This window comes from Felis catus, chromosome C1, assembly GCF_018350175.1.
Source record: "Felis catus isolate Fca126 chromosome C1, F.catus_Fca126_mat1.0, whole genome shotgun sequence".
In the NCBI taxonomy this organism is placed as follows: domain Eukaryota; kingdom Metazoa; phylum Chordata; class Mammalia; order Carnivora; family Felidae; genus Felis; species Felis catus.
Genome location: NC_058375.1, coordinates 191196759 through 191210961, shown reverse-complemented (window position 1 = coordinate 191210961; position 14203 = coordinate 191196759). Strand labels below are relative to the sequence as shown.

At 45.8% G+C, this 14203-nt stretch overlaps 1 protein-coding gene across 2 annotated transcripts in view; it reads right to left on the bottom strand.

The window, feature by feature from the left end:
* Window positions 1-2152: 2152 nt before the first annotated feature.
* PARD3B (par-3 family cell polarity regulator beta) overlaps window positions 2153-14203 on the bottom strand; it is a 1015202-nt gene continuing 1003151 nt past the window's right edge. For both annotated transcript variants that reach the window (XM_011285494.3, XM_019838516.3), the window contains one exon: window positions 2153-6879. In XM_011285494.3, coding sequence (XP_011283796.1) covers window positions 6522-6879 — 358 coding nt within the window. In that variant the 3' untranslated portion in view covers window positions 2153-6521. The remainder of the gene's footprint in view (window positions 6880-14203) is intronic.

Here is a 14203-nt window from a genome sequence, read left to right as displayed (position 1 = left end):
TGTGCAACAACGGCCAAGAGGAAAGCTGGAAAATGGGGTCTGCAGAGTTAGTGCCTCTGCCCTGCAGTAAATCCTGCTCCGAGAGCACGGGATGGACGTGAAAAAGAGAGCCAGTCTCCAATTTCTGCCTTGAAGTCTTCATGGAGAATGAGCCGCTTGATCTGGGCCTTGAGGGATCCACGGGACGAAGGGCACTTTGAGCAGCTATGTTTATTGTGTGTTTCCACGGTACAGAGCTGTGAAATGCACACCTGGTTCAAATAAATAAAAGTAATTTGGAAATAACAGTAGCACGAGCTGTAAAACTAGGAGCAACGAGACGTGAAGAGGGAGAGGCGCCAGGGACTGATGTTGCAAGGTTTGGGCTTTCAACTTTAGGTTGTAAGTAGGAAAGAGCCACCGAAAGGTTTTGAGGAGTGAGGGTGTACGTGTGTGTGTGTGAGCATATGTGTGTGTGTGCGTGAAGGGGGGCAAGGATTAACTTTCCTTGACTGCTGGGTACGTTGTCTACAGTGGTGTGCTGGTAAATGTTTAACCACTGGCTTTCTAGAGGGGAAAGAAAAAGGCCTGCTTTGTACACTACGCTGATTTCTGTGTCACAAAGGCTTCCAACATGGCCTATTTCAAACTACTAATGTGGCATCACTAGACATGGGACCGGGGAGAGACGTGGACAGTCGGCTCTTGGAGACTGGCTCACATTGGCACCAGAACTCCTGTACATGTACATGTGAGTTAATTCTCAAAACAATCGCACAAGACGTGCACTACTTTTGCTTCACAAATGGGGAAACCGGCCTAGAGAGCTAAGTAGTCACACAACCGATTAGTGCTGGAACCTCGCTTTAGATCTGTGTCTGCCTGTTTTCAAAGCCAATGTCTTTCAATAAGAGCATGCTGCCTCCAGAAGAGCAACACGCCTGGTCTGATCTCTACTTCAGAAAAATCCCTTTGGCAGGATACAGGAGAGGTTGATATGGTAGCCGGGAAGCGTTCTAGACAATGATTAAGCGAATTGATATGTACACGTTGCGACCAAATTCTATGTACCAAGGCAGGTGCTGAGTCCGTAGAGTATAAAGGTCGTAGGGAAGGAAGCATGGTCAGAGGCAAGAGATCGCAGAGAAGGCTAGTGAAGAGGCTGAGCCGAGGCAGGAAGTCAGGAAGCATGGACAGATAGAGTGGAATTGCTGGCTTTCCAGACGGGGATGGGTCGGAGGAATGGGCAGAGTTATAAATGGGAAGTCAAGGATAATTTCCAGAGTTTTGGCTTGTAACTGTGAACATGGTGGTGCCACTGGCCAGGTCAGAGTCATGAGAAGCAGGCTTCTTTTGAGAAAACTTACGCTTTCAGTTTGAGCTTGTTCAGTCCAAAGGGCCTGTGGAAAGCTCGGGCGGGGATGACCAGGGGGAAAATGGAGATGCGTGTGTCTGGGAAGACAGATCTGAGCTGGAGATTGTGAGCAAGCCTCTCCAGAGACGGTGGCTGCAACCTCGGTGCGAATGAACTTGCAAGACACTTCTGGGAGGTCTGAGAATAAGCCAGGGAAGAATCTTGGGAAACAGAGGGTTGGTTTCAAGGAGAACCCACTCAGAGTCACGTTTCCCTAAGTAAGGTAAGAGGAAGGGTCAACAGTGTTGGAGGCTGTGTGGTGAGCTGCCCAGATCCCACCTCAAGAATGAAGGACAATTTTCCCAACCACTGTAAATACCTCCCAACTGCCCAGTCCTGGGTCCCATCTCCTTCCAGGAGTAGCTCATACCTACCACCCAACACAGTGGTATGAAGACCCAGCTCCTTAGGCCCAAGTTGGGACAAGTCTGAAGGGCCACTGTGGCTCCAGATTGCCCTGTGGAGCTGGCTGAGGCCTAATTTGGGAGGGTATCACTGCTCAGCTTCTCCCTTTGGCCGGCCCTGCTTCTTGCCCTGCCTTCCGTGGGTATTGAACCCAAGTGCGCTCTCGAATAAACAGCCTACATGGTCGTCTCCGTCTTGCATGGGTTTCTTGGGGAGCCCAGCACATGACAGAGGCTTCTCCTTCATGACCCCTGCCCTATGACGTTGCTGTTTAAGGGTGATCAGGACCAGACCAACCTATTCATTCATCAAGTCCTAAACCAAACAGGTGGGGACTGAAAACCAACACTCTGGTATCTTAATGAATAAAGCTTTATTTTAATGCAAAATAAAACAAGAGAAATTTGTATGTTCATATATAACAGCATCCAAAATGTTTTCTGTGGTGCAAATGGGATCATTGTAAAAAGTCTGTGAAGAACTCATTCTCTGCCCCCATATGCCAAAATATGATTTCACATAATTTATCTTCAGAACTTATGAACAGACTTGGTGCCAAAAAAGCGCAGGAAAACACTAGAAGAAGTGACTGTATCCACAGTAGGGTTTGTTTTTACGTTCCAGTAGTAAACAGCACTGCGGGCAGCATAGATGGAACAGCACACGCTCTCAGAGCTGAGTGAGGAGACAGTCTCGGTCGTTGGGGTTAGTTCACCGTGCACTCCAGGCTCGGGAGCTAAGCCCATCTTTAAAAGTCAGGAGCTGTGTGATTCTATTACTATTTAAGGACATGAGGGAGAAAAGACTTTCCCTTAGAAGTAGTAGCTGCATATGAGATTCCAGGCTTATTTTAGATATCTATCTTTTATTCTCCTTTTTTTTTTTTTTTTTTCAGAGAGGTGACTTTGTAGGGATAGCTTATGGAGACTCCTCTTTCTGGTCTCATTGTGGCATCATTTCCAACTAAGTCGGTGGGAACTGGGAGGGCAGAGAAGTACTCCCGTGGCTGGTTCTGGATCCCACTCCCTCCTGCCTAATTGCACCCAGTCTGGACCTTTTGTCGCTCCTGGACTCAAAAGCAGTAGGGTGTCTACCCAATTTAGCACCGATTTGAGGGCAGTTCGTTGCGGATTTCAGAGTTTAATGCCTACGGGGATTTTATAGGCATACATCCCTCCCCAAACTGTGCAGATCTCTCTATCCGCCCTGAAAGGCTAAGATGTCTCTCCAAAGAAAACAACTGCTGGGGCTACAGGTTAGGGGAACGAATGCCCCTCAAAGGCCGGATCCTTATTATGCACATAGACTCCATGCATGACAGCTCCTCAAGTTGTCAGATGCATTTCCTTCAGAAGATAGTTCAACAAGTTCACAGATCTTCGAAGGGAATAATGAGTCCTGTTTTAATTTTATTTAGTTGGTGGCACCAAGAGAGCCACAAGGAAGTTTCCAACCTCCTTTATCGGGCAGCATGCATGGTTTCCTCCATGGGGTCATGGTGGGTCTGTGGATCTCCTCACACCCTTGGTTATAAGATCTTTGCTCCATGCTGTCCTGTGGGGTCAACGCATGTTGACTTACATATCTAAGAATAACGAGCTTCACGGTAATTTTATTTTCCAATTTTTGTTTGTTGCTCGATTATGATGTAAGAAGGTGCTCCTGTCTTGGAGATTGCCTTTCATCCACTGATTTAATATTGTGGGGAACCAATTTTCTACCGGGGGTGATATTGCCACAGTCCAATGGCGCAAGGGGTTAACGAGAGGCAGTGTTTCTCCTCCTGGCAGAGGACTGAATTCTCCTGCGTCTAAAAGTTTGCAATGGTCGGCTCCCTTTCCCATCTCCCCTCCTGCAAAAAGGGATAAACCAGAGCTCCTTCAAATATCTCACGACTCAAGGCCAAAGCATCATTTCCAGCCCTCAGCGACCCAGCAGTCAGATCAGGAGTCGGGTGGGTGTGTGCTGATGGGTTTGCAGCTCACTGTGCTACTCTGTTCCTGTGGGGAGGGGCGTTACGGTATTCTGAGCAACGAACAGACACCAGATTGAGTCTCGCCAAGGCCATAAATAAATGGGGAACTACTTCCTGCTACTGGGCACCTACTGACTACAAGCTGGCCTTCTAAACACTCTACACCACCAGTTCTCCTAGATACTGGGAGAGAGTTCTGCAGCCTCTGGGTGCTGGCAAGTGGAGGGTTGGTTCACAGGCGCTTACGAAGCTTACATTCGAGCCGTTCTTAGCTGTGGCCTGGCTCGATGGAGCCTCTGTGACACACACGTGCGCTTCTTTCGGGTGGGGTCAAATTGGGCGTGTGTTGTACTTCAAGCAAGAAAACGGCTGTCATCTCGTTTTCGTCCACTTGAAGAGCAGTTTCAAATCACTGGCTGCCCCGCAGGATTAGCAAATGTTTTATTGACTGTGAATACAGCGCAAGACCGTATTTGGTGCAGCTTGCCCCGAGCCTGTGAGCAGGAGGCATTGTGCAACGTGGGGAAGATGGGCATTCTTCCTACCAGGGCCACTCCTCCAACACGCACAGGATATCTCACCCTCTCGCACTGCCTCTGGCTGCCTCTCGTGTGGCCTTGGCCTTAATCCAGAAGGAGACTCCTGGCTTGGCTATGTCTAATAGCCTAGAGAAATTTGGCTCAAAATGCAACATGCCCAAGAGCTGATTTTAACGCTCCCAAGCACGTTACATTTCCCTCACTTTATCCTTCTCTTCCTGGAAGTTTATTTATTTCGAGGGTAAAGTGTCATTCAGCGTGTTGGCAGAGAGGCCCGGGAGCTCACCTGCATCTCACCTCTAGGTGAGCAGGGCCTGAGCCCCTCAACCTCCGTGCACACGTTGCAAAAGGTCTAAGGTGCCTGGCTCAAGAGGGATGTCGGATGGAGACGACCAACTTGACAGTCTATTTATTAAGATGGTCAAGGTAATTGTACTTTAGAAAATGATACCTCTTAAAGTCCAGTAAATAACACTATTTATGTCTAAAACCAGCAGCTACTTCATTCCTGGTAATAGAACTCTATTTTAAATTAAAAAAAAAAAAAACAACACCTAAACTGGGTTGGATACTCTATAGTTAATAATACTATAATTTATTAAGTCCTGTCAGGCAGAGGCATTCTAATCTCAGCCAAAATATGTCCAAATGGAACTCAATACTTTTTTTGTTTTGTTTTGTTTTGAGGGAATGGAGAAGGAGCGGCAAGGCTTTAAGTCTCTTAAGAGCCATTGAACGATTCAAACGCCTGCTCCCAGATTTTGCTGTTTCTCAGTCTTCTGTTGTGTTCTCATTTGGGTCAGGTTGGAAGTTTTAGAAGTCTTGCTGAAATAAGTAGAAAATCACTGCAAAGCTCAAAGGAAATGGGATGGGTTTTAGAGGGCGGGGTGTCAGCTTTTCCAAGCCATAAGACCTTCTAGTCCCAGTTGGAGATGCTGGCCCGGGCTGGGTGCTCCCCCGACTTTTGTTAATGAAATACAGCGGATGTAGAATGATCTGGTTTTATGCCTCTTTTCCTTTCCCCTCTGATTTTTTTTTTTCCTTTTTATTTCCTTCCTTATCAAACTTTCCAGAAAGCATTTTTATCTTACATTCTCCATACTGGTAATCACATACCTTCACACATACACACACGCATACACATACACACACACACAGTCAGTCACTGCCATCTACCACTTCCTGGTCATCAATCCCAGAGGCCACAGTCAGCCCCTCCCTGTCCCCGGGTGCAGATGGCACTGTTTGGCACTGAGTGTGGAATTGGCATCTCCGGATCGTTGCTTCCTGTGTCACCTAAGCAACGAGCCCTCTCTTTTCCAACTACGTTTTAGCCCTCAAGTGGGAGCCTTAAAGTCGAGGCCCCGGTTCCAGTAATTACAGGCAGGAGATTTGGAGATGGTTCTGAAACCGGATATCTCCATGCAATCACGCCTGGGACTCGGGGGAAGGAAGGTGAGGATCAGGGGATTTTCAGCCCTCTTAACCCGATCGCCTTGGTCCTTGGACTATATTCCTTCTGGAATCTCTGACTAGCTTTAAACATTCTCTCAGGACACTAATACTGCATTCGTGTTGTGTTTTATATATATATATATATATATATATATATATATATATATATATATGGCAAGGAAATGTAAAATACTTATACCAGACGAGTGGTACGAGGAACCTGAGAAATTCTACAAAGAGAGAAATGCAGTCTTCTTCTGGGTATAAACATTTCAAAGAGATCACTAGTCATGTCTGCTGTTGGTTTGTTTTCTCAATGAGAAAACTACTCATTTAAGACACCCATATTTGCAGCCACTCTCAGGTGGCTGAGGCTCAGCCTCTGAGAGTCTCTGTGCTGCCAGTTCCATGGGGCTTGTGCGCACCAGGAAGGCACTGTGTGGTATGTCCATTGTTCTTTGTTATTTGCCTGTTTACCTGCTGCTCTCACGGAATTGAACAATTCTAAATGCATTTCAGATCTCAGGCAGTACTGTTTTGATGGACCCTGTCCTTTCTCTTCCTTCTGATCCCCCGTCCTCCTGTCCCCTCCTTTGTCCCTCTGGTTAGCAGTCAAGTGTTGCAACCTCGGTGAGAAGAACCTATCTGTGCCCTGGAGAATTCTGAACAGGAGGAAGGTCTTACAGTCTAGGAAGGGCAAAGGTGATGGTAGCCGTCTCCCCTTCTGGGCTGGGCTGGGCATGGTGATATTCAGTTACACAGCTGCAGTCATGGGGTTCTTCTGCCTGGGATCCTGGGCTCGGTAGGGGTACTGGTCCGGGCTGCCCCCTCGGGGCCCTGGTCTACCCATTTCCTGATAGGCTGGCACTCTGGGGTGCTGAGGAGGGGAAGGCGGGACATCTTGTCGGAAGGGTCCTTTATGCTGGGGGGCTGGTGGAGGAGGGTAGTACTGAGGATACCGGAGGTCTGCAAGCCTCAGATCCGGGGGACGTGGGTAGCTCCCTTTGGGAGGATGCACGGGATGAGCCCCTGGGTAATACGGGAGCTCCCTTTCTTTGTAGAGCCCTCGAGGTGTGGCCGTCAGATAGTCTATAGGATCAGCTGGTCCTCCCCTGGAAAGAGAAGAACAGACACATATCAGTAGCTGCTAAGGGAGCTGCCCGACCGAAGACCCCGTTCCTCAGCCTCCTGCGTAGTTTGGCGTGGTCATTGACTAGGCCTGGCCCATGGGACGTGAACAGAAGTGGTGTGTGCCCTTAAAGAGAAGAGAGGGAATCTTCTTCTTCCCCTCTCCCCTTCCTGTTGGCCATCGGAGTGGCCGTTTTTTTTTTTTTTTTTAATTTTTTTTCAACGTTTTTATTTATTTTTGGGACAGAGAGAGACAGAGCATGAATGGGGGAGGGGCAGAGAGAGAGGGAGACGCAGAATCGGAAACAGGCTCCAGGCTCCGAGCCATCAGCCCAGAGCCCGACGCGGGGCTCGAACTCACGGACCGTGAGATCGTGACCTGGCTGAAGTCGGACGCTTAACCGACTGCGCCACCCAGGCGCCCCCGGAGTGGCCGTTTTTAACTACGAGGAGAAAGCCTCATGCTGAGGAAGGTAGAGCAACGAGAGGGCAAGGGCCTGAGTCCTTGTACCATGGAGCCACCATGGAGCCACCATGTTAGCCAGGACTGCTTATACTCAGATGGCTGCACGAGGGACAAAAAGACTTCTTTCTGGTTTGTACCATTGCGTGTTGGCCTTTAGCATAGCAGCCAAGCTCGTTTTCTAAACAGGGGCGCACTTTGGCTCCCGTACAGCTAGGATCACTGGACCTGCCCCCTTCTCTGCCCCCCCGAAGCCTGTCACGGGTAGTGGGAGAAATGTGCAGGTTATTCAGAGTTATACAGTTCCCCGGGGCTGTACTCATCTCTAGGCCTGTGGGGGTGCTTTTGACATGGACCATAGTCTTGGTCTAACTCCGGTTAGCTTCTGGGCCACCCCTATGTGCTCTCCCCTCTCTACAGCTCCTAGAAAAAGTCCTGAGTCAGAGCTGGGGATTATCCATGTAGCGCCTTGATAGAAAGCAATTCTACCACGAAGTCAAGAAGTACCAGTAGCAGAGTGGGAAAAGCCAAACCAGCTGTAAGTTGCATCGTGTAATGAGTAGGCACACAGAAAGGTCCAGGGCAACAATAAACACTAACAGAAAGTGACCCTGTCTGGATCTCTCTACTAAGACAACAAGCATCTTCTGTTCCGTTTGCTACAACAGAAGCAATACGTCTCTAAACAGCGTACAGATGACTGCATCTTATCTAGCCTGGGGTTAAACAGATGAGTTCTGTTTGCAGCTCTTAAAATCCCATAAACCTTCTGTGCACGTATTCACCACCACCATCACCAGATCCTTCCCACATTCTACTACTCTCCCTGTGATAATTTTTTGAAGGAAAAAAAAAAAGCAACAATAATAATTAATGAAAACCTCTTCGATGTCAGAGTACAAATTGGTAGAACACTTGGAAGAAATGACAGAGCTAGAAGAATACGGCGTCTGTGGTTAATCAAGCACTGTCAATGAGGGTCGAAATCACCCTGTAATCTGCGGAATCTGATGTTAAAACAGCTCTGTAAGTTCCCCAAATCAATGAAGGGTTGACGAGCTCCAAGTGTGGGTGCGTGTGGAAAGCAGCGTGTGAGGACATTCATAAGGATGAACAATAGAACTCTCGCTCTACTGTTTTACGTCTTAATTTGGCTATACGTAATAATGAAAGATCCTTCAGCTTGGGGTAATCTAGTTAGAGCTTTCAGATAAAAAAATTAAATTGTTTGCGTACAAGCTATTATAGCATCAACTGCTATTATTCAGCGCAGTTTGCTTTGCTCTATTTTAAATTGCCCATGACAAATAGAGCACAAATGCATAATCTGTCACTCCAGCCCTGGGAAAGAGAGGATCAGGGTTACATCTCCCCTTTCCTTTACAATTTTATCTTTGATTTAGAAAACTTCCAGCATTCGCTAGATCTTTTGTCATAAAATATTGTAAGCACCAACACCCACCCCCCCCCCCCCCGCCCCCACCGCCGCTTTCATTTCTATTTCCTTTTGGTTCATGCTGGAGATTTCTGAAACACTTAAAAAAAAAAAAATCCTTAACCTGTGCTTTCTCTCGAAATCTACTGAAGCTATTTCTCTGCATGAAGTGAAACATGTGGTTTTTCTGCACTCATTTTAAGCCCTTGGGATAAATCACTGACATTTGTAACACACAAACATTATCTGCCTTAAAATGAACATACAACCCATGCTCCCTCTGGACCCTCTTAGCGGGAATGTTTCCTGTTTAAAATGGAAAGAGAGAAAGGAGGGATTCCAGGCCTTGGACGTTTAGGGTCCTGTTCTTTCCCTGGAGATTTCTCTCCTTTAAAACAGGACATTATAAAAGACAGGCACACCTTGTTGGGGTTTTTTTTATTTATTTTTTTATTTTTGGAGAGACAACCCAGATCAAGTGGTGACGGGGCAGAAGCCACCCTGAATGTGCTGTGACAGCACAGGCTGTGTGCTTGTGGTGGGGGTGGGGCGGGAACAGTCATCTCCTCTCCCACACCTCACCCCTGCGACTCGTCCACTCTCATAGCAGGGGGCAGGCAGGCTCCCCCCGGGCAGATGGGAAAGAACTCAAGAGTTTTGGGGTTCCGTATCCCTTTCTCTGAGGGGAGGTTTTACGGCTGGGGGTTTGCTTACATGTGGCAGAAACCAAGTGAGGTAGCTGCTCTTTGTCAAGAAATGAAATCATGGAAACTGTCTTTTCCCGTAGAACTCATCAAAACAGTTATTGTTTTTAATTTTTCATAGAGAAGAAAAACAGTGAGCTGGCCTATAAAAACACTGTTTAAGGTTCAAAGCGTGCTAGAGGAATTTTTCTTTCTTTGATGGGGGGGGGGGTGCTGCTGTTGTTTATAATAACTTTTTGCTCAAAACTGGGCATTTCTTACAGACTTTTGCCAGAACAACTTCTAAGTGCTGGTGAGAATTGTCTGTGTACCTCTGTGCACACGCAGGTTGACACAGACACAGCCACACACGTGAAAAGAACACAAAAAAGCCCTCCTCGTTACCTTGATAGCATAAGAAAAGAAGAAGAAAGAGCTGAAATTTTAGCTCTGTTGATCTTGAGTTTCCCTTTCTTGGTTTCTTTATTTGGGTGAAACTTAGTGTTTGTAGGAAAGCGCAAAAGCCGATCCATTCTGGGGCCTAAGAAATGCTATCAGAGGGACTGATGTTGCATGTTGTGAACCAACCCTGAGGAATCCAGGGGCAGCCTCCTCTGGAGACTGATGAAAACAAGAACCCACATAGCAAATGTATCTCTACTTCATGACCCCTCATTTTTCAGGTGACCTCCTGAGTTTTATTTGGATGTGTTATTAGCTTTCATAAAAAACACTTTCAATTGAAAATTTCACTCTGGAACCATCTTTGCCTAAGGAAGGAAAAAGTCTATATTTGCTTTCTGTATAATAGAACTCTTTGGGGAAGTTATCACGAAAATATCTATGTTTTTATCTTTTTCTTTACTAATATATATTTTTTTAATTTTAATTTGAGAGAGGGCCTACAGGTGAGGGAGAGGGGCAGAGGGAGGGAGGGGGGAGAGAGAGAGGGAAGGAAGGGGGAGGGAGGGAAAGAGAGAGAGAGAGAGAGAGAGAGAGAGAGAGAGAGAATCTCAAGCAGGCTCCATGCTCAGTGCAGACACAGAGCCTGTTGACAGGCTCGATCCCACGACCCTGGGATCATGACCTGAGCTGAAATCAAGAATCAGATGCTCAACCGACCGAGTCACCCAGGAGCCCTGAAAATATCTATATTTTTAAAATGTCAATGATTTTTTTCCACATTTTTCACTGTTCACTTTTTTTCCTATTTTATTCTTGATTAGGCTCATTTCTTTTTTTTAAATTTTTGTTTACTGTTTTTATTTATTTTTGAGACAGAGAGAGACAGAGCATGAGCAGGGGAGGGGCAGAGAGATTGGGAGACACAGAATCCGAAGCAGGCTCCAGGCTCTGAGCTGTCAGCACAGAGCCCGACGTGGGGCTCGAACTCACGGACTGTGAGATCATGACCTGAGCTGAAGTCGGACGCTTAACCAACTGAGCCACCCAGGCGCCCCTAGGCTCATTTCTGGAGGCCAAAAGAGTCAGCTTTTTCCTGGAGGACTCACAGGAAGTAGCTCAGTTATACAGTTTCCAATCCCACAGACGCAGATGGTAACCTTTAAGCCAAAGCATCACAAGGCTGTATGGTGTTGATACGGGAAGAAAGAGTAATGATCCCTTACTTTACATGAGGTTTGTCTCTTTTGCCATCTCACTATGTCACTATTCTTCATTAAGGAAAACAGGGGCTGAAAATCAGAGGCTGAGCAAGTCAGAGAGCCAGCCCCTGGGTACCAACAGTCTTCACTCTACGGAAAGACATAAGGCATGCTCCAATATTTGCTAAGACAATCCTGTGTGGGGAAAGGGCTCAGTATGGGATAAATCAAGTCACTGGCAAAACCTCATAAGTAGGAATGGCGTGGCTATATTTCCTGGAATAGATGAAGGGGCATGAGCAATTTTGAGCCCTCCCATCTGCCCCTGCTCTCCCTACTCCTCCCTTTCTCAACCGCAAAGAAAATCTCTTTTTTCTGCACTCACCCCAGTAGGTCATTCTCACCTTACACGGGTGAAAGACTTGTTATATACCGGACTAGAGCACAAGCATCTTGAAGGAACTGAGTCTCATATATCTGGTGATCTCCCTCTGAGCTGGGCACACGGTTTTATGTATCTAAGCTCATAAATAAATGTACGTTGGATTTGTTAAGGAGAGTTTAAAGTGAAAACCCACAAACAAGCACAATAACCATACAGGGTCAGAGGTGTATGTAAGGTGTGGAAATAAGTCAGTGGGTAGAAAAATAAAAGGGAGTGATGGACTCTCATTGACAGCCAGAGTTTGGCAATGGTTGAGATACGACTGGTCTCTATTTTTTCCTGTTTTATTGAGAAATAATCGACATACATCACTGTACAAGTTTAAGATGCACAGCCTGACGGTTTGATTTACAAATATGTGAAGTTATTACCACAAGTTTTAGCTAACATCCATCTTCTCATATTGATATGATAAAAAGAAAAGAAAGAAGAAAAGAAAAAAGGGAAAAAATTCTCTTTGTGATAAGAACTCTTAGGATTTACACTCTTAACAGCTTTCCTGTATACCATATGGCAGTGTTAGCTACAGTCATCATGCTGTGCATTACATGTGTATTACATGGTCTCTAATTTTTAAAGCAGGAAGGAGGGAGGGAGAAAAAGATGGTGGGCTGAAAAAAAGTGTTGGATTGGGCCCAACATGGAATAGCTATAAACTTTATCAGGGCATGGGTTAGTACATTTGTCTTGGTTTCCAAGAACAAAAGTATACTCTGTTGTCTTGTATCATACTTGAAACATAGTATGTGCTTAATAAACCTTGGGCTCACATTTAATTGCCTTGACTCACCAGTGAGGTCAATATGATCAACTAGGACAGGTTAAGTGTATTTATTCAAGAATCTTTCATGGATTGTTTTTATTATTATCCAGCAAGGAGATTTTCTTTGTTTTTGTTACAAACACAATAATCTAAGAACACTGCAATGTGTACATTTAAAAATGCAGTATACAGGGTCTCAAAGGCCTTAGGAGGGTAATGTCAAAGGTGAAAATCAGGTGTAATCACCACAGTTTCAAGTACCTGGCCTTGAGGATTGATGAACATGAACCAGAGGTACAGGTGATGTCCAGGCCCCATCTGTCACACTACTTCCCAACCTTTTCTTGACTGGAACACACATGATGGATGACTTTCATATAAGCCACTGGAGCCCAAGAGAGGCAGAAGCTAGGCTTATGCAAACTTCCTTACCACCTGTGGGAACACAACGCCCTTCCCTCCCACTCAAGAAAGAACAGGGGGATTCAAGAACAATGGGAGCAACATTATGAAAGGAGAAAACTCAAATCTGTTGTAATTTATTAAAATAAGTTACTTGGAACCTTCAGTTCAAGTATCAGTAACAAATCCTTGCAATACAGAGCCGATCATAATTCGCCTACGTGACTCAATGCTGAGCTCAAGAACCATCACTGTCTCTCATCTGATGAGCTTCTTTTAGGAGAAGAAAGGACAGGTGAAGTTGAAGAAGGACAGGGGAGAAACAACTCAGATTGAGACCCACTGGTGACTCGAAGAGAGTTTGCTTTGAGAAGGGATAAGTTCAGCAGGCACAAAAAGTGTGAAAGTCATAAAGAAATTACGAGAAAAGGTGAATACGTCCACCTTAGGCATCAGCATCAGCTTTCTCACTTGAGGAAAAACTTCCAAAAGGCAGATTCTTGTTCCTCTTATTTTCTGTAAAATACCACGTGTGCCATTAGCAGCCAACACAAAGACAATTTCTTAACTTGCAAGGTAGCCTTTATGGATTTCCTTTTTTGGTAATGATGGACTGTGACCAAATTTGGGGTTCAGATGGGAGGAAGCAACATGATGTAAAACTCCCGGTGCTAAGAGAGGTACTTGTACCCCTTAGCAGAAAGCTGACATCTGGCAAAGCCATACTACTCTGAAGCATGCCACGCATGGATTATTTAGCGGCTGATCTGATGCCGATGCTTTGTTCTGTAGTTCTTCTACAAATATGGCAAAGCTAAAAGAAGATCAGCACAAACTAATACATTTGTAGGCGCTTGAGCCGCCCCTGTTATGTAGACAGAGATGCTTTTAGTCTGTGTTTGGAATTCCTTCGGTGTCAGGTTTCCAGTTACCAGGACTTCACCCGTCATTCAGGCATGAATGTGGTTGGCCAGGATTAGCAGAGCCCTCTGCAAGGTATATTACATGGCTTTGATTTTTGCAGATTTTGCAGAATCATAAAATATAATGATCATTTGATGGCTTGTGTTATAGAAATGATTTTGGGGAAAAAAATCTCCCTTTCATCACTCACACTTCCCATTGCGATATGAAGAGAGGGCTCTTACTCTTTGTTAAGAACTCGAGTGGGAAGGGATTGATCAGTAGGTGTTTTTGGCCCTTGTTGACACCAAGGAAATGTTTGGAAAGAAAATGAAGGTAGAAGGATAATGACTCAGTGCTCGGAAGACATTTCTACAACACTTCAAGACAGTGACTTTGATCGCCTGCATTTAACTCCTTTTTTAGTGTTTTTCAGCAATGGCCCCCCAAACACGAATTTAGTTATTTATTTTTTTTTTCAACGTTTTTATTTATTTTTGGGACAGAGAGAGACAGAGCATGAATGGGGGAGGGGCAGAGAGAGAGGGAGACACAGAATCGGAAACAGGCTCCAGGCTCTGAGCCATCAGCCCAGAGCCTGATGCGGGGC